Raw genomic sequence first — 26,267 nt, 5'->3', positions numbered from 1 at the left:
ATATTTTTCAGGTACTGTAATACTTTTGGCAGATTAAAATTCTTTTTTTGTGTCTTGCAAATTTGATTTCACATTCTTATCACAAAGATATAATATATATTAAAAAGACAAAATATATTCCAAAAACAGCTTTTAACATCATATACAAAATTTATTACACATTCAAAGTTTAAACAAACTTTCCTCCCTATATGCCCATACATCAGGTATGTAAACTTAATTAGGGGGTTGTGGAATAAACCTAATGTGTCACTAAATGACTGTCAACAATTCCATGCAAGGCTATGCTAGCATACCTTATTTCTAGGTATGTCACGTATTAATAAATTCAACAATATCTATTGTATCATTCACGCATTTGAACTGATTGTCCATGAACATTGATCTAGATTGAACCAAACAGATGCATGCAATAGATCATAAACTCAAAGTAGCCATCAATCTTGTATAGTGGATTGATAGCCAATCTCCCATGTATGTGAATCTACTTTAGTCTTCTAAAAGCCTAAATATGCAGTATTAGAGGGATCCGCCACAGAACACTGCATAATCAAACATACTTGTGTATGAGTCATTATAGGCATGATAAGTATTAATTCAATGGTGAGTAGAAATTGACCTCTGAAATGCAAAGATTAAAGCCCCAAAATGGCTGTAGATCATGTGTAGTGGATAAATATCCAATTGTTCACTTATGAATCTTTAAACCCTCAAGTGCGGTATTAGAGGGTCTGCCACAACACAGTCATACTGTATATGAAGCACTGCAAACATGTTGGGTGTTGGTAAATAAAACATGAATAAAAAGTGCAACCAATCTACAAAAATCTAATTTTCATATGGCTTGCAATGTGGCATCAGACTTATAGTAGGCCGAACAAACATGGCTGTCATCACATGTGGAATAGTTCACAAATGTGTCACAGTCAAAAAATATTGTGGATGTAGGTATACTCATTGTGAACCTGTAGGCTCCACATAATCCCAAAGGAAACAGGTTTAGGGAGAATTACAAGCCACAACCTAACCAGTTTTGGTGCCATCCCACTGACTATATCAGAGGAACAGCTCATTGTGAGTTGCCTCCATGACTTCTTAAGAGGCAGTGCAGGAGGTGATGGCTCCACCCAGCTTCTCAGGCCTCATGGAAACTGACATGATGACACACAGAGAATCTCTGTAAATCAATCAAAATGTTCTTTTCTTGGATTTTTCATCCTCTGCTTGAGCATCCATTATTTTAGCATATTGGTATGTTGTATACCAGGGCAAAATCTTGAGCTTTAGGAGATCTGAGATCAAACTTGGTAATGCCATACGTGTGGTCATATAAATACCTTCTAATAGGTCTAATTGTTTTCTCCATGTAGAAGGCACAACAGGCACAGATCAACATGTAGCCTACTCTCTCCTCACAATCCATGTGTCCCCTACATCTAAATGAATCTTCCATGTACAGGTCAGTCCCTCTATCATATATATAAAAAAAATCATAGCTACCACATTTAAACACCCAATCCCCATTTATCCTATGTGTCAGTCTCATTTAAGAAATAACACTATGTGTTAAACATCTAGCAGGTGGAGGTCTCCATTTTCTATTCTAGTTAGAGTTTACTGAATCATAGGAAAAACCATACCTGTAGCTTCATACCTGTAGCAATCAGGTTTCTAATGTAGTACAAAAAAGATGTGGAATAGCCAACAGTCAAAATCAAGCTAAATTGTGTATATATTACATGTATGTAATACATGTGTGCATTTTTCCAACCCTCACTACTCTTTGTACTGACATTAAATAAGCTCACATAGCTTTTGCTCTGCAATATGGTTTAAGAGATCAGTCTTCCTGCTATTCCCACATGGCTGCACACCTGAAGAAGGACCTTTCTTCATTTCAAGAAAGTTACGACTTCTGGGTGGAATTCCCTGCTAACATACTACAATATCATCCTGAAAGAATAAATAAGCATTTACATAAAGCACAGTGGTTTGCCTCAGTAGTATTCTCCCACACCCTGAGTTATTCTTTAACATAATTAGTTTAATATATGTGTCTGTTTTTGCATTGCATTCATATTGTTATAGTATGCACACAGTTCTCATCAAAACCATTAAAGTACTTACAAAAATGCCAACTGAACTATGCAAACCACAATCTTTATTACACTTGTATGACAAGAATAACATTACAAGGCCCTCATTTTTAAATTTAGTTTGTTGGCTGACTACAGTCAGGTATGAAAGCAATTGATTTCTGTTAATTTACTCAAAACCAGTTTTGAGCAACATTCATTAAATCAATGCCTGAAGCAGTAATTACCTGCTATTAAAATGCTTTTAGAGATAACTGTTTAGCACTTGGCTCTGTATTATTGAGTTATTTCTTTAATGTGCTACCAGAGTTGTCAATTAGTTGTACTGAGCAACGGGTTTCACAGACTACACAAATGAGCAGCAATTGTAGGCTTTTAAAAACTCTTTGTAGCACAGTGCTTTGACCACACATGGTAATTGATTGCATGACTACAACATATTGTACAAAGGCAAATTATTTTCACTTAATTTCCATTCAGATATGAAATATAAAATCCTGCAGGGGAGACAGAAGTGAACTTTTTGAACATCTGAATATCATATTTGATATTGAATGGTTATCTGCACAATGGTGCAAATGGCATTTTGCTTAAGACCTATTTTAGCTTTTAAAATGGTTTTAAAATGTACATTAGGTGATACTTTCTATAGTTAGTCAGTTAAATATAAAATAAATGAGTTGGCTTTGAAAAGAACCTAATTTGTGGAGTCAGAAAGAAAGATTTGTTGTTTTGTACCATCACATTAGGATCAGTTCTTGGGTGCAATCACAAAACTCTGAGAGGCACAAAGAAGACCTAAACAGAGTGACCTTGATAAAGTACATATTAAAGCTCATTAGGTGTTAAGTAAATCAGACATTTCTGCCTGGTAATAAGATAAACAGCCTGCTTTCTCTATAATGTAAGTACCAGGTGACAATTGTTTTAAATCGATCATACTAGCAAAAAGGAAAATGGATTATACACTTGCTATCATTCAATATTATTAATTTCATGTATCATTACTGATAAACCTTTTGCTGGTTGCTCTCACTAAATGTATTTTTTTTAATTCTTCTTGCTCTACTGCCCTGTGTTTCTTGTGCATTTCAACCATCAGCTATAATATGCACAGAACCCACAACAGAATCTGACTTAAAGGAAAGATTATCTTTAGCATGGTTAGCAAGACAATAATATACAAGTGTACAAATTGCAGTTAAAAAGATAATTTCACTGTGTTCACTTTGACTCCCTGTCACAGGGCTGCTATTAGAAACCCTGGGGCCCCATACTACCAAACTGACAGGGCCCCCTCCCCACAAAAAATACAGGTTACTATGTTTCATTCATGAATGAACACTGTGAGTGATCAATACCGATCACTTATTGTATTCATTCAGAAAGGAAAGGGGTTTGTAAATGTGACATATTTACCAGACCCTTCCCACATTCTCTATGCTGAAGGATTCTACTGTGTGCCTGCAGCTGCCAATCGGAAGGAGAGGAGGGAAGCCGGCAGCCTTGCAGGGGCACACAGGGGGGCCTGGGCATCAGGGGGAAACATATGGTGTATAGGAAGGGTAATGGGTACAGGGGGCAATTAGTGGAACCGAACCCCTGTATGGCTCTCTATGCAACAGCTGAAAGCCAGCCAGAAGAAGAGGAGAGGAGAAGAAGCCAGCTTTGAGCTGCTGCAGAGAGAGCCATACAGGGGATCGGTTCCTGTAATTACTCTCCTGCCTTGCCGAACATCTCCCTGCCCATGTCTAATTCACCCTGCTGCCTGGACCCCGTACAGGAGGACTGGTGATACCCCCTTATCCATGGCCCTGCCCTGTCACAGTGACATGTCACCAGGATTTACTTCAATGACTCACTCACAATTTTTGTGGAACCACTGTAATGAATGCAAGCTTTAGGCGCACACATCAAAAAGTTTTACATATAAATGTATAAATTATGTTAGAAATAATTCCAGATATTGTGAACAACCAAAAATCATTACCATTGAACTGATAACAGTACATCAGTACAATGCAAAGGATAATAATACAGCTAAGCCTATATGGTTAATGGTACAATAAAAAAAGGTCAACAAACATACTGTAAATAAATTACAAATGTATGTGTTATGTGTTTGTTAAAATACTGTTATTTTGCAGTTACATTATTTGCTTCAACTGTATCTTTAGATTCACAAAGAATCAAAGTGTTAAACCCACCAAACACTTTTTTTTTAACAGACATTCAGATAGGCTGCTAGAACTGCAGCCTGATCTATTATATTAATAAAATAAACATCTGTTAAACTTTAAACTGTTGAACCTAATTGTTTAATCTAACTTTATAATTTACACCATCCTCCCTTTAGAAAACCTATTATATGTTTGCTTTTCAATTGGTATTGATATGTCATGTCATGTTCATTGATGCAGATGAACTTTAAAATGATATTTCAGGTTCTTCTTGACAGGTAGGTAATTAATTGTGAAGGATTAGGATAATTGTGTTGTACAGTCCCCAGTGTGGCACCATACTGTGAATACTAGAAATTACGTTTAAGGAAAAGGAGAAAGGTAAAAAAGAGAGGTAAAAAAAAATCAATGGTTTCCCTAAATAATTTTTTACTTTAGAAGTAACTACCGTAATTTAAACATTAGTGCCTACAATATTTAGTTTGTATTTTTAAACCATTGTTAGAAACTATATGGATTATGTCACACAATCTAGTTTGTTGCTGGTAACAACTTACACTCTTTCTGGCATGGTGTCCCTCCCTTGATGTCTACATTTGTGAGGTGATACCACGTCACTGCATTCTATGGGGTTTTAACTAGTGAAGGAGCCGGCAGTTACATTTCTGTCACACTGTCACTGCTGGACCTTTGCCAAAGGTAGGATAACCAATGTCACATTGTTCATTGTTCTAAATGATAATGTTCAACTAAAGGAGAAAAATGCAAAAACACACGCACACATGGAAGAATATATAATACATAGTTTATAATAACTCAAAACTAGAATGACAAAAAAGCTTCTAAAATGCAGACAGAGGAAACTCTGTGAATTCAGGATGTAATGATAGCTAGCTTAGATGACATATTCATATTTTCTACCTGGTCTCTCTTACCTTCAAATAATCGCACAACTTCTTGTTTAATATATTTTTTCAGTTCTTCAAATGAAATATTCTGTGTCTGCAGAGAAATTTATTGTGGTTATTTGCATAATTGAAACAAAAGTACAGCATAAAATACAATAAATCTTTGTATTTGAGATGGCACAGAGGTGTCTTTAAAAATACTTCTCTATCAAGTGAATTCCTAGATTGTTATTTTCTTTGTCAGGTTTCTATTCAGTAAAATATCTGGCCATGTGCTGGAGGAGATTCTGTTCTGATGAGTAGGAATGAATCATGAAAAGTTGCATAGCATACAGTAACAGCTTCTAGGTCCCATGTGGACATTAGCCCATTCATCTCTGACTCACACCGTTCCAGTGTTACAGTATGATTTAATTTTTTCAACTATTGAAGACTAGCAGCAAAGAAAATACTTGCTCTATATAGGTATGATTTGTACACACTCAGTTTTACAATTATCTCATGAGAAAAAGTGACATGTATAGAGATCAATGATCCAAGACTTTCTGCATCTTTTTAGTCAATACTGAAATAAAGGAATGTTATGAAATTGCTTGTGAGTTAAGGACTTAGGATTGCAACTGATAATGCAAATTTTAAGTTTATATATTGTCACACTTAGTTTACTTATAACAGCTCATACATTTCCTATAGCTCATATCCTACAGGTGTGCTGTTATCTATCCTCCCGGATTGTCTTCTAGGGATGAGTGTATGTGTCCAGGTTCGGTTTGCACAATGTTAATTGAATCTATTGCAAAGTCAGAAAATTGCAACCTTTAATCCAAACCCCACTCCATTGGGGAGGTCCATGGGGGCAAATATTGAAAATCAAGTCTAGATATTTTCAAATCTAATAGCCAAGGGATTATCAAATAAAGGGCAAAAGAAGTTGGGCACTACCATTGGGTATCAATGCAAAAATAATTGTTTAAAAATGAAGTACAGTGGAGGGAGGGTCCTCATGTGACTTTGAAACAACATGGGTAGATACCAATCCTTTCTATTACACATTAAGGAGATGAATTTAAGCTGTATGTTACAAAAAAATGCCAGACAAGAATTGCACAGCCAAAATAGCAGATTTTTTTAGGCACACTGAGAGACCAAACCATCATATTAAAAATTACAACTTTATTTGTACAAAGACCATAACAAACACGATAAAAGATGGGATAACATCCAGGACAGAGAAAAAGGAGAGAAGCGCCTCTAAGTGCAATAAGTCTTTTAATTCAAGTCTAAATGTAGAAACACTCACATGTGTGAAGTAATCATAAGCATAAAAACCGTGGTTAACAATAGTTAACGGTGGGGTGGTAACCCGGGTGAAGAGCCGTCATCTCTGCGATGTGGGGAGGTCAGCTCTCGGCTGGAACAGCGTGGTGGCTGGAGGGGGAACAGCGGTGAGGCCAGCCTTCATGCACGTCCTCCCTCAAATCCGGATGGAACGCACGCTGGAACGTAGTGGCGGCGTGGCCGTGATGACGTCAGATCATGAAGGCTGGCCTCACCGCTGTTCCCCCTCCAGCCACCACGCTGTTCCAGCCGAGAGCTGACCTCCCCACATCGCAGAGATGACGGCTCTTCACCCGGGTTACCACCCCACCGTTAACTATTGTTAACCACGGTTTTTATGCTTATGATTACTTCACACATGTGAGTGTTTCTACATTTAGACTTGAATTAAAAGACTTATTGCACTTAGAGGCGTTTCTCTCCTTTTTCTCATCTACAGAAGTTGCTACAGCTTATTTGGAAGCCTTGCCCTCAGTGCCACACGGAATCCTACGCTCTTCATACAGTAGCCACTAATACCACGATCACCCATACTACCATTTCCCAGGACTTTGCAGTGTTTGCGCTGTTACAACCCTTCCTCATTTTTTCTGTAACATCCAGGACACCCTATCAAAGAGGGAGATGATTCCTGGCTTAACCCTTAACATAGTATGTAGTACACATCGCCATATTGTGAAAATGCTATTATCAAAATATTACTGTACAATTAATAATTGTCAATGCGTTTCACCTATGCGTATGGCTTCTTCAGGACCGTAGATTCTCTGTAAAGGGAGACAGTACTACTACATATTTAAAAAAACAAAAAACAAGAAATATATACACAAATTACATATAACATAATAATATGAACAAGTACATATCATATTTAGAAAAACATTGGACTTGCACTAAAGTGGTGGTAACCTGTAAAATCCAGTCTAGGGGGCGGACATAGGGGACTCAAATGTAGATTGCTCAAAGTAAGGTGCATGAAGACAAATCAACATATGTCTAGAATCTAATGAATGGAAGACATATGTTTTCCATTCAAAATGATTGGGTTAGCATGGCCCAAAGTAGTGCATGCACCTTTTTTTGACAGCACACACCATAGCAACATACATTAGTGCTCAGGTGCTGTGCACCTCTGTGCAGGCACCTCTATTAGTGAGGGGCAATGGAGTGCCCCCTCCATCAAGGTGTTTGAGTCCATCGCACTACAGGCAAAGCTGCAAGAAGAAAACCAAAGGGCATAACTCTTAGTTTGCCACTTGTTCATAAGATAAGCAAAGCTGCTGTTTGTGTATCACACATCACCACATACTTCCCTGGTAGAGTTGTGAGCACTAAAGCATGTCCATTATTTACATATCTGACACTAAATTTAGGCAATTCCCTTAATAAAATAACAAGGCGTACAAGATCTACGTTGAGAGGGCCTTCACCACAGCAGGGGAAATTTGTGACTGAGAAGCTGCATTTTATTATCCTGTGGTGACGCTGTGCATTTTTTTAGGTGAACACTGTTTTAGCAATCACATTCATGAACTATATGGTGTCCAAGCTGGAGCACTGGCTGAAGGTGACCCAAAATGCACTTGAAGTACTATCCTGCCCTACTGAACATGTCATGTTAGGGTTGGCCTTCATCACAGTGAATTTGTGACCTGAGGTGAGGGTCTGTGGTTTTTTGGGGGCACAGTATTTTAGTTTTGTGTGTGTGTGTGTGGTGGTGGTGGGGGGTTAGGGATACAGTGAGGGGTTGGGATGAAAAGGCAGCTCTTCGACAGACTGAAAGCAAATACATCCTGTGCTCTAAATAGCACAAAGTTAAAAATTACAACTTACATTAGAAGTAAAATTATACCTTTAATTATATAAAAAAAACACTTACGAATTCTAAATAAAAATTAGAATGCATTATTTCAGAGACCAGAAATATTGTACAGACCTGCTCAACAGCGTATACATACTTTTACTTGGCCACTATTTAAGATGGAGAAACCAGGTGAGTTTATGATTAGGAAATTAAATTAGAGTGTATTATTTCCCCCCCAAAAAAGGCAGATATATTGCTCAGACTCAATGCACATCATGTAAGCAGCTTTAGTAAGGCACAGTTTAAGAGGAAGGAACTGGAGAGGTTTTAATGTAGAAATCAAAATCAGAGTGTATTTTTTTTTTTAGGCAACCAGGTGCTGTGATTTTTCTAGACAAGCTGGGTGCCAGTCTATGGCACTGAAATATTGTGCTTAAACACATTTTCTAAACTGTTTGCACAATGATGGTGTTTTCTGTATTTCTTTTCTCTTCCCATATGAATGCATTGGAGCCATGAGGTGGATATGGGGAGTCCCGTATCTTGAGACTGGTCTCCAGATACCTTTTTTTCGCTTAACAAATGCTTCCTGACAAATTACATGGTAAAGGGTCTAAGATATCTGGTGAGTTTAGAATTTTAAAGGGACACACAGTATCACCTGCAGCAAGAAAATATTGATTACTGAACAGCAGTGTGGACTTTCTTTGGAGCACTTTTTCACTTGCAAGTCACATATTTTTGGGACTCCTATATGAAAGTGTTGTTATTATTGATTTATTATTTATCATTGAGGTTGAGCATTGTATGACTAATTTAAGTTATATTCACATAGCACCTCTCTGCTATTTTGGATTATTTTAGTTGTACAGTGTCAAGTGTGGGGTGCATGGGTATTTAGAGTGGCTGCTGGGGTTTATTTTATAAATTATTCATTCCACAGTGCAGTCATTTTTTCTTGCTGTTAGTTTTTAATAAAGAAGTCAATATGTGTATTATTTGATAGTAAAAAAACATCAAAATATTGCATTAGTTCCATACATGGTATTTACAGTTGCAAGAAAAAGTATGTGAACCCCTTGGGATTACGTGGAGTTTTGCATGAATTGGGCATAAAATGTGCTCTGAACGTCATCTAAGTCACAACAATAGAAGAACACAGTCTGCTGAACGTAATACTACACAAACATTAGATGTTGCCATGGTTTATTTGCACATAACATGTAAACATTCACAATGCAGGGAGGAAAAAGTATGTGAACCTTTGGACTCAATAACTGGTTGACCCTCCTTTGCAAGCAATAACCTCAACCAAACGTTTCCTGTAGTTGCAGATCAGACCTGCACAACGATCTGGAGTAATTTTGGACCACTCCTCTTCACAAAACTGTTTCAGTGTAGCAATATTCTTGGGATGTCTGGTGTGAATCGCTCTCTTAAGTTCATGCCACAGCATTTCAATCGGGTTGAGGTCAGGACTCTGACTGGGCCACTCCAGAAGGCGTATTCTGTGCTGTTGCAGCCATTGTTTTGTTGAATTACTTGTATGCTTTGGGTCATTGTCCTGTTGCATCACCCATCCTCTGCGGAGCTTCAGTTGGCGGACAGATGGTCGTACGTTTTCCTGCAAAATGTCTTGATAAACTCTGGAATTCATTTTCCCATCAATGACAACAATCCGTCCAGCCCTGAGGCAGCAAAGCAGCCCCAAACCATGATGCTCCCTCCGCCTTGTTTCACAGTGGGGATGAGGTTTTGATGTTGGTGTGCTGTGCCTTTTTTTCTCCACACATAGTGTTGTGTGTTCTTCCTAAACAACTCAATCTTGGTTTCATCTGTCCACAGTATATTTTGCCAGTAGTGCTGTGGAACATCCAGGTGCTCTTTTGCAAACTTCAAACATGCTGCAATATTCTTTTTGGACGGCAATGGCTTCCTCCGTGGTGTCCTCCCATGTACTCCATTCTTGTTTAATGTTCTCCTTATTGTAGATGTGTCAACAAAAATGTTAGCATGTGCCAGAGATTTCTGTAGGTCTTTAGCTGACACTCTGGGATTCTTCTTTACCTCATGCAGCATTCTGCGCTGTGCTCTTGCAGTCATTTTTACAGGACGACCACGCCTAGGGAGAGTAGCAACAGTGCTAAACTTTCTCCATTTGTAGACAGTCTGTCTTACCGTGGACACATGAACATCAAGGCTTTTGGAGATACTTTTGTAACCCTTTCCAGCTTCATGCAAGTCAACAATTCTTGATCGTAGGTCTTCTGAGAGTTCTTTTCTGCGAGGCATGGTTCACATCAGACAGTGCTTCTTGAAACCAGTAAACCCAAAACAGGTGTGTGTTTTTTAAGGGCAGGACAGCTGTCAGCAACACATCCAATATCATCACACTGATTGGAGTCAAGGTTGGCTCACTCCTGGCTCCAATTAGCTCTGGGAGAAGTCATTAAGCTAGGGCCTCACATACTTTTTCCTCCCTGCACTGTGAATGTTTATATGTTATGTGCAATTAAACCATGGCAACATCTAATGTTTGTGTAGTATTATGTTCAGCAGACTGTGTTCTTCTATTGTTGTGACTTAGATGACGTTCAGAGCACATTTTATGCTCAATTCATGCAAAACTCCACGTAATCCCAAGGGGTTCACATACTTTTTCTTGCAACTGTAAGCACTTTTAGTAGGCCACATTTTAAAACTTTCATTAAAAACCAGCATTAGAATATATATATATATATATATATATATATATATATATATAGTGCTCAGCATATGCTGATTCAGTATGATGCAAAAAGGAATACACCCCCCAACAAAAACTACTACATCTAGTATTTTGTATGACCTCCATGATTTGTAAGGACAGCACCATCTTCTAGCCATGGGATGAACAAGTTGGTGACATATTGCAACATCGATCTTTTTCAATTCTTCAAGAACGACCTCTTTTAGAGCATGGATGCCGCATGGAGAGTGATGCTCAACTTACCTCTTCAGAATTCACCATTGGTGTTCGAATGGGTTCACATCTTCAGAAATGCAACAGTGGCCTTAGATGTGTGTTTTGGATCATTGCCATGTTGGAAAAGTGCAGGACGACCAAGGGCATGGAGTGATTGTATCATCTTCTGTTTCAATATAGAGAAGTACATCTGTAAATTCATGATACCACTAATGAAATGCTCCCAAACACCAGCAGCACTCACGCAGCCCCACAGTAGGCCACTGCCACCACCATGCTTCACTGTAGGCACCATTCATTTTTCTTTGTACTCCTCACCTTTGCAACACCATACAGTTTTGAAGCCATCAGTTCCAAAAACATTTATCTTGGTCTCATCACACCAGAATACAGAGTCCCACTAGTTGTTTTCTTTTTCAGCATGGGCCCGGACAAGTTCTAGGTGGGCTTTTTTGTGCATGGGCTTTAGCAGAGGCCTCCTTCATGGATGCACTCATGCATGCCATTCCTCTGCAGTGTACACCATATTGTGTCACAGGAAACAGTTTGGCTTTCTACTTTTTTAGCTAACTGCAGCGAACTTGCACAGTGATTTTCTTCAACCCTTCTTTTCAGAAGATGCTTCTGCCGAGGTATTAACTTCTGTGGACAGCCTGGACATCTCTTTGAGATGGTTGCAGTTCCATCTGTATTACATTCTTGTATCACTTTTGTTACAGTATTCTGACTGATAAGTAAAGCTTTGCTGATCTTCTTGTAGCCTTCACCTTTCTTGTGTAATGAAATTATTTTCTTTCTCATGCCTTATGACATTTCTCTTCCATGTGATGACATTGCTGACAGCATGAAATGGGAAAGGGTTTTCTTTGTTAAGTAACACGCTTTTATATTGTCTGCTGGACACCTGTTTAATGAATAATTGGACTCACCTGTAGTTGAATTCTTGTCAATTAGGTTTTTTTGTCTAAAATTTAGCTTTGCTCCTAAAACATTCATTGGGGTGTATTCATTTTGCAACATGGTCTTGAATGAATTTGTTAGGAAAAATACTTTTTGTGTGTGCAAATTAACAAAATCTATGGGAGTATTTTGTAGTATAGTGAATGTGATTCTGAAAAGAAAGTAAAGGTTTTCTGACAAATCTGTTGGGGTGTACTCATTTATGCTGAGCACTGTGTCTATATATTACACAGAAAAAACATAGCAGTCTGTGCACAATATGGAAGCACTTTTAAGAGGCCACAGTTTGAACAGGGTAGACATCAGCCAAGTTTTTTAAAAAAAAATGTACATTTGAGTGTTTTTAATTAAATTTAAAAAAAATAATTAAATAATTAAAAAAGACAGCAAAATATTGTAGTGACTGTACACAGTAGCTAAGCACTGTAACTAAACCATAGTCTAACTGAAAAGTAAGTAAGAAACAAACATAAATATATATGAAAAAAAAACAATAAAACAGTAAAAAAAGCAAAAGGGGACACAGTAGCTAAACAGCAACTGGAGTTGTTGACAACACAAAAAAAAGTGTCTCTTCATGCAAACACTGTGCGATCTCTTGCTATTTACTCCAAGAGACATTTCAACATACATTGACTATAAATACAGAAATTTTCAGCAACATTTTATAGGATGGCAAAAGCTATCTGTCTCTGAAAACACTGTGAAATCTATCTCTATCTACTTCAAGTGTTCTTAACATACACTGAGTGTAAATATAGGACTTTTCAGCAGCAAACACTCTATTCCTATCCGCTACAGGTCTGTCCAATACACAGCGAGTGTGCATATGATCATTGTAAATATAGCAGTTGTCAGCAATCAGCATCAATTTTCTGTCCCTGCAAAGCATGAGCTTGACCAGAATCTGAAACTCATACCTATTGTCTTTCCACAAATAAAAGAGTTGTAAAGCTCAGATGTTTTCCTCTGATGTCTAGGTCTCTTCCTATATAGTTTTCAATACAAGTATTCACCTCCAGCACTAGTAAGCCACGCTTACAACCCCAGAGTAGAAATGTGTGTATCCCTGAATCTTTTGCATTGTGCCTATATTAGTAATAAGCATCCTGGCAATCATGGATCCGCCTGAGACAAGATTTTAGCTCTTCTTCTTCAGGGAAAGCACTGGCACAGATATTTGGGTTAACAAAAAGGGTTGTTTGTTTTTTATATAAAAATATACAGCCAGGTGTCGTCATTTTCTATATTAAAAAATTTAAGAAAGTTAATTTTAGGGTTTAGATAAGCATTACATTTTAATCACTCAAAATGTTAAACTGTGATGCAAAATAAAATGTAAATTTGTCAGCATAAACAAGTACATTTGATAGAACTTATTAAATGACAACTCCATCCAAACTGGACTGGCCATGTTGCTGCAGAGAATGACAAGGTTTGATCTATGTAATTCCTGTTATCACCTGCCTGTGCTAAGTACTCCAAGATTATATGGAACGCTATACATAAAAATGAGTCAAACCTTTGTGTCATGTTTCACATGACTGTCATATTGACTGTCATATGCCTTTAAATGTTTTCTATATTTTGTCTCTGATCCTCACTTTCCTTTGGTTTAGTTAATGTTGTATAGATAGCCCTCCCCCTTTCCCAGAGATTGCAGCAAGCCTCATAGCATGGAGCAGAAACAGTATGATCTTTTGACCTATGGAATATTCATTGTTGTAAGATTCTCTCAGTTTATGGAATAAACTTCACAAGATCTACAAGATGTCATTCTCATTGAGTCACTGAGTGTGGTATCCAGCTGAGATTGAAGTTGTCTCTATCTCATCACAACTGTAAGTTACAGACATCACACTATCAATGCTTAGATTGGAGAGACAGAACACTTTGATATCTGGGAAAGTGTGGGGTTAGATCATTCCACTGGGGCCCAAGAAATGTTTAAATGTCTAGTTAATAACTTCAACCCCTTAGAACGTATCTGTACATCCTTGGGTTGAAGTGGCTCTGCTGGGTTGATGGCTGCAGCTGGAGTACACCAGGAGGAATCCAGGTCCCACTGCACCAGCGTAGGATCTGACAATGGGTCCAAGGATTTCATTGTGATAATTAATGGCAGTAAGGGTGCCATTGTCTAACATGTAGATATCTGTACATCCCTCCATAGATATGCCTCCCCAGACCATCACTGACCCACCACCAAAGCAGTCATGCTGAAGATGTTACAGGCAGCATAACATTCTCCAAGGCTTCTCCAGACCCTTTCACATCTGTCACGTGCTCAGGGTGAACCTGCTCTCATCTTTGAAAAGTACAGGGTGCCAGTGGCGGACCTGTCAATTTTGGTGTCCAATGGCAAATGCCAATCGAGTTCTATGGTTCTGGGCAGTGAGCACAGGGCCCACTAGAGGACGTCGGGCCCTCAGGCGACCCTCATCCTGATCCTGCTAATACTGCATTTTTGGGGACACTATACAAAGAAGGCACAAGTATAGTTCTGTTCGTGATCAATATATTTGCAGGATCAGCCCCATTTGCTGCCAGCACTAGCATTTAGTCTGGAAGATTTGAATCAACTGATTGTGGGCCAAAGCAATTTATAGGCACAACAATACATACCTGCTCACCAAATTCAGTTCTTGCCAGACAATTCACATGGAAACCTATCACGGTCTCTGAATTTAAAACTTTTTTGGGCCTAACCCTCAATATGGGCATTACAAAAAAGAATCGTGATCATATTGGTCCACAGACCTGATTCATCATATGCCTATGTTCTCTTCTGTTTCATATACAGTATACCCAACAAGGACCAGCAACATACTGATACATTGCTGGACTTTTAGTGGTTCTACTGGGATGATACCTGTTTTTTTTCACATATTTCATGTAAAAGCAATCCTAGCAGCGGATTAGCTGCTGGATCATTTTTGCAAACAGTGGGGAGGGACTCCCCCCCCATCCCTTGCTGCCTTCCAAGGTTTCTTGGGCTCTCCCGTCCCAAAGGGGAATCTGAGAATACAGCTGACAGTTCTGCCGGCTGACCATAGAGCTGATCAGAGACCAGAATGACTCTAATCATCTCTATGGTCTAAGAAACCAGAAACTATGAGCATTTCATCATTTCCGTTTCACCAGATATTAACAGCACCATTTTTAAATTGGGAAAGCACTTGATCACACTGATCTTGGTGTGATCAGATGCTTTTAAGGGCAGAGGAGAGATCTAGAATCTAATAGACCCCAGATTTCTCAGAAAAGTTTACCTGTCATTGCCTATTGCTATGACAGGGGATATTTACATTCCCTGTGATACAAATAAAAGTCATAACAAAAAAAAGAAAGGGACAGTGTAAAAAAAAAAAAAAAATCAAAATTCGAAATTAAAAAAAAAATCCCTCACCCCTCCTCCTTCCTCTGCTTGTGTGCAAAGACGAACAAAAGCATGTGAGGTATCACTGTGAACATCAGATCAGGGACAATAATTCAACCACTAGACCTCCTGTGTAAATATAAAGTAGTGACCTGTAAAGGCTTTTAAAATATCACCTATAGATATTAAAAATTTAAGTAATTTACTGCCGTTGCACGGGCGTGCAAAATTTAAAGCATGTCATGTTTGGTATCTATTTACTTGGAATAACATCATCTGTTATATTTTATCAAACAATGTGGGCAACACATTGTGTTTTTGTGCATTAAGATTCAAAGTGTATTTTAAAAAAAAAATAGCATTTGAAAAATAGCCATGCAAAAACTACGTGTGACATAAAAAAATGCAACAGCCACCATTTTATTCTCTAGGGCCAGTTTTAAAAATATTAATAATGTCTGGGGGTTCAAAGTAATTTTCTAGCAAAAATAAAATATATATTTTTTCATGTAAACAAAAAGTGTCAGAAAAGGCTTCTTCTTCAGGTAGTTAGAAGAGTGGGTGATGTGTGGCATAAGCTTCCAATGTTGGCCCTGAAATGCCAGGATAGTAAAAGCACCCCTCCCTCACCAAAATGACCCCTTTTTGGAAAGTAGACACTTCAAGTTATTTGTTAAGGGGTATGCTGAGTATTTTGAAGATCTCATTTGTTGCAACACATTTTTGGAAAATGAAGAAAAAAAACAAAAATGTATTTTTTCTTTTCTCTTCTTTTTCAAAACCCTGTAACAAAAATTATATCTGAAAAAATACTCGCAATGCCTCTTATCAAGTTCCTTTGGGTATCTACTTTCTAAAAAGGGGTTATGGGGAGGGTGAGTTATATTATCCTGGCATCTTAGGGCATCTAAAAATTTGATAGGTAGGGAGGAAGTGGTATAAGGTAAGCCTGAAGGTGGTCACTGGATTATGGGGGCCTGTATGTGGCTAGGCTGCCAAAAAGTCTCTCACATGTGGTATTCCCATACAGAATGTAGTGTGGGGTGTTATTCCACATATAGCCATGGCATACGTGAGCAATATATCATTTACGTGACAGCTTTATGTTTAGAAAAAAAAAACAATTTCCAAAAATTTGTGGCAAAAAATTAAAATCCTTCATGGACTCAACATGCCTATCAGCAAATTTCTTTGGGTGTCTAGTTTTTAAAGAGGGGTCATTTGGAGGTTTTTGTACTGTCCTGGCATTTTAGCACTTCAAGAAATGTGATAGGCAGTCAGAAAGTAAAAGCTGCATAAATTCCAGTATATATACCATAGTTTTAGATACTATAACTTTCACACAAACCAATTACTATACACATGTTGGGATTTTTTTGTTTACCAAATACATTTATGAATAACTTTGAGTTTATTGGATATTGTTTATAACCAAAAGTATAGAAAATATCTTTTTCTTTCAAAATGTTCTGTCTTTTTTCATTTATATCAGAAAAAAATTAAAAACCCAGTGGTGATCAAGATAAGGCTTCACTCAAACATTATATATCTTTTTTAAGCAGAGGCCCTAGAAAATAAAATGGTGGGTGCACCAAATTTGTTTATGTCACACGGTATTTGCGTAGCAGTTTTTTAAACGCAAATTTTTGGAAAAAAATACACTTTAATGAATTTTATGATTGAATATGCTTTTATGGTTTTGAAAGACAGAATTACAGTAGTTAACATGTGTACAGAACATGGGTAAGAAAGAAGTTGAGTCCTCAAATATCCAAGAGAGTCACAAAACATCATAAACAATATAAGACTATACATGAGGTTCAACCTATAGTGATAAATGGAACCATTCTCATTTAGGGAGTATTATCAGTAAAAAGAAAGTCGGAGAAAACTAGAGAAGACAATGTAATAATGAGCATGTACAGTAAGTAACAATAAAAAGGTCAGTAAAAAAGGAGTTCCAAAAGAAGATGGCCTTGGAAATAATTATGGATTGAGATTGTGGGTTAGAATGAAGACTGGTGAGAAGGAGACATTAAGAAAGAACTAAACTAAAGAAAGAGGAAAGATGACAGGAGTAAGAGGAGTTTGTGGTCTAGGTCGGGGACATTGCCATGACATAGTTTAACCCCTTCATGACCAGGGCATTTTTAGCTACTTTAACTGGCAATTGCTTGGTCATGCAATACTGTACCAAAATGAAATATATATTTTTTTTTCCCCACAAAAAGAAATTTCTTTTGGTGGTATTTAATCCCCACTATGTTTTTTGTTTCTTAAGATATAAATGAAAAAATACTGAAAATTATGAAAAAAATTTTTTTTCTTCATTTCTGTTATAAAATTATGCAAACAAATAATATTTCTTCATAAATTTAGGCCAAAATGTAGTCTGTTTCTTTGGGAAAATAACCCAAATCAGTGTTTATTATTTAGTCTGTGTGAAATTTAAAGAGTCTACAACCTATGGTATATATATTTTAAACAAAATGAGCAATCCTGATGTACAGACGTCTCATTTCTTTAGGCCCTAAAATGAAAGGACAATACAAATATCCCCCAAATGACCCCTTTGGAAAGTAGACACTCCAAGGTATTTAGTAAGAGGCATGGCAATTTGTTTGAAGTTGTAATTTTTTGTTACAATTTTTGGAAAATGAAACAATTCAATGAAACAGATTTTTTTTACATTCTGTCACCAGTGCAGTACAGTGTCATCATGAGGTAATGGCAGTGATCAGGGATACTAACTGGCAACAGTATGTAAAGAAAATAAATAAAAATAAATAGTTTTTTAGTCATTTTTTTAAACCTTTCAGTAGAGTCAATACTGTCAATAGAGTAGTTCAGTGTCCCTATAGTGACACTGTACTACTCTGGGGGGGTGACTTATTGTTTACTATTGTGATGCTGTGATTGGTCTCAATTGATCACATATTATACGGAGCTATGATTGGCACAGGTACCATGTGATCACTTATCACCAATCACAGCATCATAATAGTAAGCAAAATGTCATGAATGAAAGTCATTCATGACAGTTTTGCTTACTTTGTAATCATGTGATCGCCATGATTGGTTATAATGATCACGTGATACCCTGGCTGCTCACAGAGCACTACAACCTTCCAGTGCACAGCGGTGCCTGCAGCTGTCGCCTGCTCGTAGTAAAAGTTCTGTGGGCGGGTGGCAAGTGGTTAAAATGGATAATACATAATATAAAACAGATGTAGGTGGATAAATTAAATTCATGAGTTGCTGATGCAAATAAATGTGGTAGTAAATGTATATATAGATATAAGGGGGTTGGTATAAATTGCAGGGATAAAAATACTGGGTAATACTGAGCTGTGCGTATCCTGCGCTTTGGGGCCTCCAAGGAGGAATATGTGAGCCAGTTTAGGAGACAAACTTAGCAATCGTGTCCTGTCGGAAGCTAAAATTTCTTCCATGCACATTATGTTGTTAACCATCTGAATCTAATTTATTAAGGATGCTGAGGAAGAGATTTTTCAAAGGTTAGTTGTCTAGAAGTGGCAAGAAAATGTCCAAGGAGCTGTTTTTTTTAATACTTTGCACTGAGTCACGAAGAATGAATAGTAAAGAGATTGGAGAAAGGAGAAAGTGACTCTCCTTGGAGCTCACTATAGATTTTAAAAATCTCATGCCAAAAGGATAAAACTTTTTTGCAATCCCACCAGATATGCATATATGTACCTTTGGCATCCCCATATCTCCAGTAAGAGCATGAGACCTGTGGAGAAATTTGATGTAAAGCTATGTGATCTTTGTACCATCTAGTGAGTGTTTTGTAATATTCCTATTGAGTGTAACAAGAGATTGAAGCTTTACAAGTGAGGATAAAAACATTGTGCCATTCTGAGGGGGTGATCTCATGGCCCAGGTACTCACTCCAGGCTGTCATGTAGGTAAGAGAATGGTTAGAGCTCTGTTGTAGTAACAGTTTATAAACACTTTAATTAAGTTTAGTGAGCACAAACACAATATAATATCTATTAATTACATTTACAATTGATTTACATCCATGTAAAATACAAAAGATGATGTTAAGCTGAGTAAATAGATAAACATGTCTGGCTTTAAAAAATGCGCACGCACGTGGAATAAGATAAACTTCAGTACATTAAATTATCCATAGGCAGCGCTTTAAAAGCCTTTACCAGTTTATAGTTTAACAAAAGATCCAGTGCTAAAATTATTGCTCACTCTCTGACGTTTGCAGTGATACCTCACATGTGGTGCTATCGCCATTTACATATGTATGTGGCTGCCTTTGCATGTGAGCAAGACGGGAAGAGGCACTTTTTTAAAAATTTTATTATTTTATTTACATTCTTTTTTAGCACTGTACCTTTAATTTGTTTTATATATCAACTTTATTGCTATCACAAGGGATGAACAACATCCTCAGGTTTCTTCTCTGAACCAAGATCAGTTTGATCTGCTGCTTTACAAGCCAGCAACAGTATGTAAACAAACAAACAAACAAACAAACAAACAAACCAAAACTGGAAGTGATGTAATCCTTGTTTCCAGTTTCTGAGCTCACAGAAGGAGGGTAACTGTTACATAATGAGTTTATGTGAAATTTTCATTAAACACTGTAAATAATATTGTATTAAGAATATATTTCAGTTAGAGCTTTATCAGTGCAGATGTGCAATACGTCTTCCCATAAATTCCTCTTCTATAGATACCATAGTTGCAAAAGGGAATTTTCTAGTAATTACACCTTCTTTACTGTATAACAGATGTCTTTGCTGAGAATCCTCTTTCAGACAGTTCGGTGCCAGAGTTAGATTATCTAATGATGAGACATACCTGTTGGTTTCCCAAATATGCAGTTTAATGGATACCTCATTTAGATATGCAATGAAGGTGGCCAGCCGTTCATGAATACTTCTGTCCCAGCAAAAGGTCATGCACTGACCTGCTTAAATTACATAAAGGGTGTGCCAGGATTTGCCTTAAAGGGGGTTGGTGTATGCTATATACAGGGGAATGGATGTTAGCCAATCATATCAGAGAATAGACTGGCCAACCAATCAAGCAGAGATACTTCATGAATATTAATGGGGCAGAGGCCTATAACTATGGACACGAGAGAGAGAGAGAGAGAGAGAGAGAGAGAGAGAGGGGGGGGTTCTCATTGGAACACCAGAGGAAGGGAGTGGAACTTTTACGTCCAGTTCCATGGTAATTATGGAATATATCCCTTCCACTTGTATCTAAATGTTTGTCATGTCTTTTCTGTCTCACTGTTTGTATTTTGTAATATGTTTGAGCTTTCTTAATACTTTTTCTTTTATGTAACTAGATAGATTGTTTGTGTTAGTTTAGACCTCCATCCTATTCACCAATAAACTTTGGTTGTTGTGTTAAACCTTTCACTCCTGGTTAAGAACTCTTCATTTACCAAATCATATCAGAGAAATATTGTATTTCATAATCTATAGATTTGGTCAACAGTAACAATGTTAATCCCTCTCTCTTAGTGTACAGGAGCTGATACTACTGGTCAGATCAGCCTGGGAGAACCCAGGAAGGGTAGTGGCTGCAAGAAAGGAGAGACCCCTTTTCGCCACCTGTAGAAGTGATCAAGTGGCCACCTGAATCACTTCTACATAAAAGCTCATCACTGGCTGAACATTGTGAAATGAAAAAAATTAATGAAATAAGTTAAATGAATTTACCCCAAGGAAGTCATAAGTCCTAAGAGTGGCAAGTGGTTAAACAGAGTCTAACCCCACTTGCTTTACACATTGCACACATGTCACAGTCCTTGTACCCAAAGAATATGCCTTAATAACTGTGCTAGTCTAAAAGACACCCACAAAACTTAGCACAAAGGATATTTTTAAAAAAGAAAAGTCTTTAATATATTTCATATATATAACACTTTGCCAGATCAATAAAATATTTGAGGAAGCTTTATATAAAAAGGATTATACAATATATTATGTGCAAATCTTAATTTATAATTAATAATATTATTATTATTGTAAATGATATTAACTACGGTATATACAGTTGCAAGAAAAAGTATGTGAACCCCTTGGGATTACGTGGAGTTTTGCATGAATTGGGCATAAAATGTGCTCTGAATGTCATCTAAGTCACAACAATAGAAGAACACAGTCTGCTGAACATAATACTACACAAACATTAGATGTTGCCATGGTTTAATTGCACATAACATGTAAACATTCACAGTGCAGGGAGGAAAAAGTATGTGAGGCCCTAGCTTAATGACTTCTCCCAGAGCTAATTGGAGTCAGGAATGAGCCAACCTTGACTCCAATCAGTGTGATGATATTGGATGTGTTGCTGACAGCTGTCCTGCCCCTAAAAAACACACACCTGTTTTGGGTTTACTGGTTTCAAGAAGCACTGTCTGATGTGAACCATGCCTCGCAGAAAAGAGCTCTCAGAAGACCTACCATCAAGAATTGTTGACTTGCATGAAGCTAGAAAGGGTTACAAAAGTATTTCCAAAAGCCTTGATGTTCATGTGTCCATGGTAAGACAGACTGTCTACAAATGGAGAAAGTTTAGCACTGATGCTACTCTCCCTAGGCGTGGTCGTCCTGTAAAAATGACTGCAAGAGCACAGAGCAGAATGCTGCATGAGGTAAAGAAGAATCCCAGAGTGTCAGCTAAAGACCTACAGAAATCTCTGGCACATGCTAACATTTTTGTTGACACATCTACAATAAGGAAAACATTAAACAAGAATGGAGTACATGGGAGGACACCACAGAGGAAGCCATTGCTGTCCAAAAAGAATATTGCAGCACGTTTAAAGTTTGCAAAAGAGCACCTGGATGTTCCACAGCACTACTGGCAAAATATACTGTGGACAGATGAAACCAAGATTGAGTTGTTTGGGAAGAACACACAACACTATGTGTGGAGAAAAAAAAGGCACAGCACACCAACATCAAAACCTCATCCCCACTGTGAAACATGGCGGAGGGAGCATCATGGTTTGGGGCTGCTTTGCTGCCTCAGGGCCTGGATGGATTGTTGTCATTGATGGGAAAATGAATTCCAGAGTTTATCAAGACATTTTGCAGGAAAACGTACGACCATCTGTCCACCAACTGAAGCTCCGCAGAGGATGGGTGATGCAACAGGACAACGACCCAAAGCATACAAGTAATTCAACAAAACAATGACTGCAACAGCACAGAATACACCTTCTGGAGTGGCCCAGTCAGAGTCCTGACCTCAACCAGATTGAAATGCTGTGGCATGACCTTAAGAGAGCGATTCACACCAGACATCCAAAGAATATTGCTACACTGAAACAGTTTTGTGAAGAGGAGTGGTCCAAAATGACTCCAGATCGTTGTGCAGGTCTGATCTGCAACTACAGGAAACATTTGGTTGAGGTTATTACTGCCATAGGAGGGTCAACCAGTTATTAAGTCCAAAGGTTCACATACTTTTTCCTCCCTGCACTGTGAATGTTTACATGTTATGTGCAATTAAACCATGGCAACATCTAATGTTTGTGTAGTATTATGTTCAGCAGACTGTGTTCTTCTATTGTTGTGACTTAGATGACGTTCAGAGCACATTTTATGCCCAATTCATGCAAAACTCCACGTAATCCCAAGGGGTTCACATACTTTTTCTTGCAACTGTATATATATATATACACACACACACACAAGATTTGTAAATAATATAAAATCCTTTTATATGAAGATTCTTTGGATATATTGTTGGAGTTTGATCTCAATATGTAGTTCACAGCATGACGTCTTACAACTTTATATAGTTGATTGACATACTGTATGTATTTACCATACTATGTTTTATAAATGAATATATATTTTGGTGGGTTTGTTTAAGTTGGTCTGTTAGCTTCATATTCTTAAATATATATAACGCAATTGGAGAATATAGCTCCACTGTAAGACAGAAATTGTAAAACGCAAACCCCTTTTTTACTTATCAACTCATCTGTGAACTCAGATCTTGTAATTAAAAGACCCTTTTAATCCTAAAATAAAACCTTTCATCACAAGAAAACTCACCGCTGCAATGCACAATGTCAGTAAATTGGTATCAATTAGTATGCTCACCATATACATATTTTAATTTACTTTTTTCTTTCAATACATTTTTATTGAAATAAATGTGTAAAAGATACATTGGTTATCGCTATCATGTGTACTGGTAGGAGTACAAAGTCAAGGCCTTGCAGGCCAAGGGCGGTAATATGTCATTTATAGGAACTGTGATGAACAACAAAACATTTTTCATGACGGAGGTACATTGATTGCATTTTAACAAAAAAACAGTATGAGTAACAAGAGAAAATCCATATGTCTGTATCACAAAAAACAGGCGTAGGTGGATGAAGTGGCAATATGCAAACTTCACTGTTCAAAAGACAAAACAGAAGAAAACATAGGAACAGATCTCAATTTACAGATCATCCCTGTGGGTGAGCCTAGAAAAAAAACAAAAAATAAAGGAAGGAAATAAAAGGGAAAGGGGGAGAGGGACATCAAGAACGCTCAGACCTGAGCTTAATGGAGCTTGGTGTTTATAACAATGTGTAACTTGCGGTTGACATAGGTGGGTGGGCGTATTGAATCCATGGAGTCCATATTTTGAGGAATTTATCATTTATATCTAAAAGAATACTAGAAAGCTTTTCATGAATGAAGAAGGAATCTAAGCAGCGACTGACTTCCGCAACAGGTATGAACTATTGTTTCCATTCCTTCACTATGGTTTGTTTTAGCACCAGTAACACATAGCTAGCCAGTTTAAATTGCTATTTAGCAAGGCCCTGAGGTTTCAAATATAGTAGGATATTCTTGGGAAGGGACAGGTATATAATGATTGGAGGAGTTTAAGGACTTTTGTCCAGACCATAGAACATGTCTATCAAATGTGGAGAGCATCTCCCGGAATGGCACATCCCCTGAAACAGGTACTGGGGGCAGGAGGGTAAAGATGTGCCAGACAGGAAGGAACCAGGTGAGTTTAGGGGACAAAGGCTACTGATAACAAATATGTTCAAACAATGACAATTGGGTCATTGTGTCTTTGTTAGCTAGCACCGAAGATAACCAGTGTTTAATTTTTAGGAATTGGAAAAGTTCAATATGGGGGGCTTGGTATTTATCCCAAATTTCTGCCCAGGTGTAAGTAGAATGACCAGTGAGGACAGAGTGGACACAGTGAAGTTTGTGGGAAATCCTCCAGTGAAAGGTGCTAGGTTACTCAAGGCCTGGCAAAAAAGTGTGTTCCCCAGAAGGTGGAGAAGTGTCAAGTGGGGAGAAATTAGGCCACTTGAGTATTTGGCAGAGTTCCAGACTTGTAACAGTTTTAATTTACTTTTTATACAAAATGATATGATATATTATATCATTTATTATTTGTTTTAACAACTTTGTAAAAGCAAATCCATAAAGTTTTTTTTAATATGTGCTGTGTTACCATCAATATATATTGCTAGAGATAGAGAATAGCCATGCATAAAAAGAATAAAACATGCATAAAAATGCTTTGTCCTTAGGTTATACTGGGACTTCTGTATAGATGTTTTCAGGACAGACATCAAATGAAGATTGTAGTAAGATGGATCAAAATATTGTATGAAATATATTATAATATAATAGATATCTCAGGTCTTCATTCAGAGAAATAAAAAGCAAAGTGTTTACTGATGAATAAGCGTATACTTCTTAAGAAAAAAAAAATCACTATTGAACCCCTATAATTTTAGCAAAAATTACAACCTAGTACATTTCTGCACTAAGAAGCATCTGCACTTAGATCCCATTAAACTACACAAACACTTTTTGATTGTACAATCTCTTTTAGATTTACCAACTACTTTGTTGTTTTAAAACCTACCTATTTTTTAACAGGTATTTATACAGCACTGATAATTTACAAGGTATGTCTAAAAAGTTTGGTGAATGGTATCAGAAAACAAACAAAACAGAATATACAAACAAATTACCTTTATTAGCCTTCAAAATAATGTTTATCCTTCACAACACACTTTTGGCAACGTTCATAAACCTTCTGGGAACTGTCGGAAAATGCCTATTTAGGAATTGATAGCAAAACCCCTGTCAAACATTCTTAGATTGCCACCACATCCGAAAATGTGGCGTTACATGATGCTTTTCAGGCGGGGAAACAGAAAGAAGTCCACAAGCACCAGTTCAGGGGAGTATGGTGGATGATCGAGAACAGGTATGCACACGAATTGGCAGCCACGGATCACAAAGTACGCATGCGCATTATCATGCAGCAACATCCACTGTCCAGTCCTGTGCAACTCTGGCCGAACACGGCTGAAACATCACAGCAACCATTTCAAAACTTCCTTGTAGAATGCGACATTCACGATTTGACCCACAGGAACAAATTCCATCATTGTCTAAGAAGGCAGTCAACATGGTCTTGTCCTTGGACTTTTTCAGGCGACTCTTTTTGGGTTTCTGGGAAGATGGTGCCCTCCATTCAATCGGTTGCTGCTGGGGTTCTGCATCGAACTAGTAGCACCAAGTCTCATTCCCTGTGATGATGATTTGCAGAAAGGATGGATCTTGGTCACACATGGTAATGAAATCTCTAGA

General features: G+C 37.6%; 1 protein-coding gene across 1 annotated transcript in view; it reads right to left on the bottom strand.

Annotated features, from left to right (window-relative positions):
- The window catches only part of LOC149457567 (uncharacterized), a gene marked incomplete at its 5' end in the record, with an annotated part of 278,900 nt that overhangs the window by 46,600 nt on the left and 206,033 nt on the right, over positions 1–26,267 (bottom strand). Inside the window, one exon of the mRNA XM_089683530.1 lies at positions 5,212–5,278. Within this exon, the coding sequence (XP_089539656.1) occupies positions 5,212–5,278 (67 nt within the window). The remainder of the gene's footprint in view (positions 1–5,211; positions 5,279–26,267) is intronic.

Source organism: Staurois parvus, unplaced genomic scaffold (assembly GCF_062004578.1).
Source record: "Staurois parvus isolate SC_StPar_1 unplaced genomic scaffold, SC_StPar_1.0 ptg000313l, whole genome shotgun sequence".
Taxonomy (NCBI): Eukaryota; Metazoa; Chordata; class Amphibia; order Anura; family Ranidae; genus Staurois; species Staurois parvus.
Note: the sequence above shows the minus strand (reverse complement) of the source record. Positions and strands in the feature narration are given on the sequence as shown.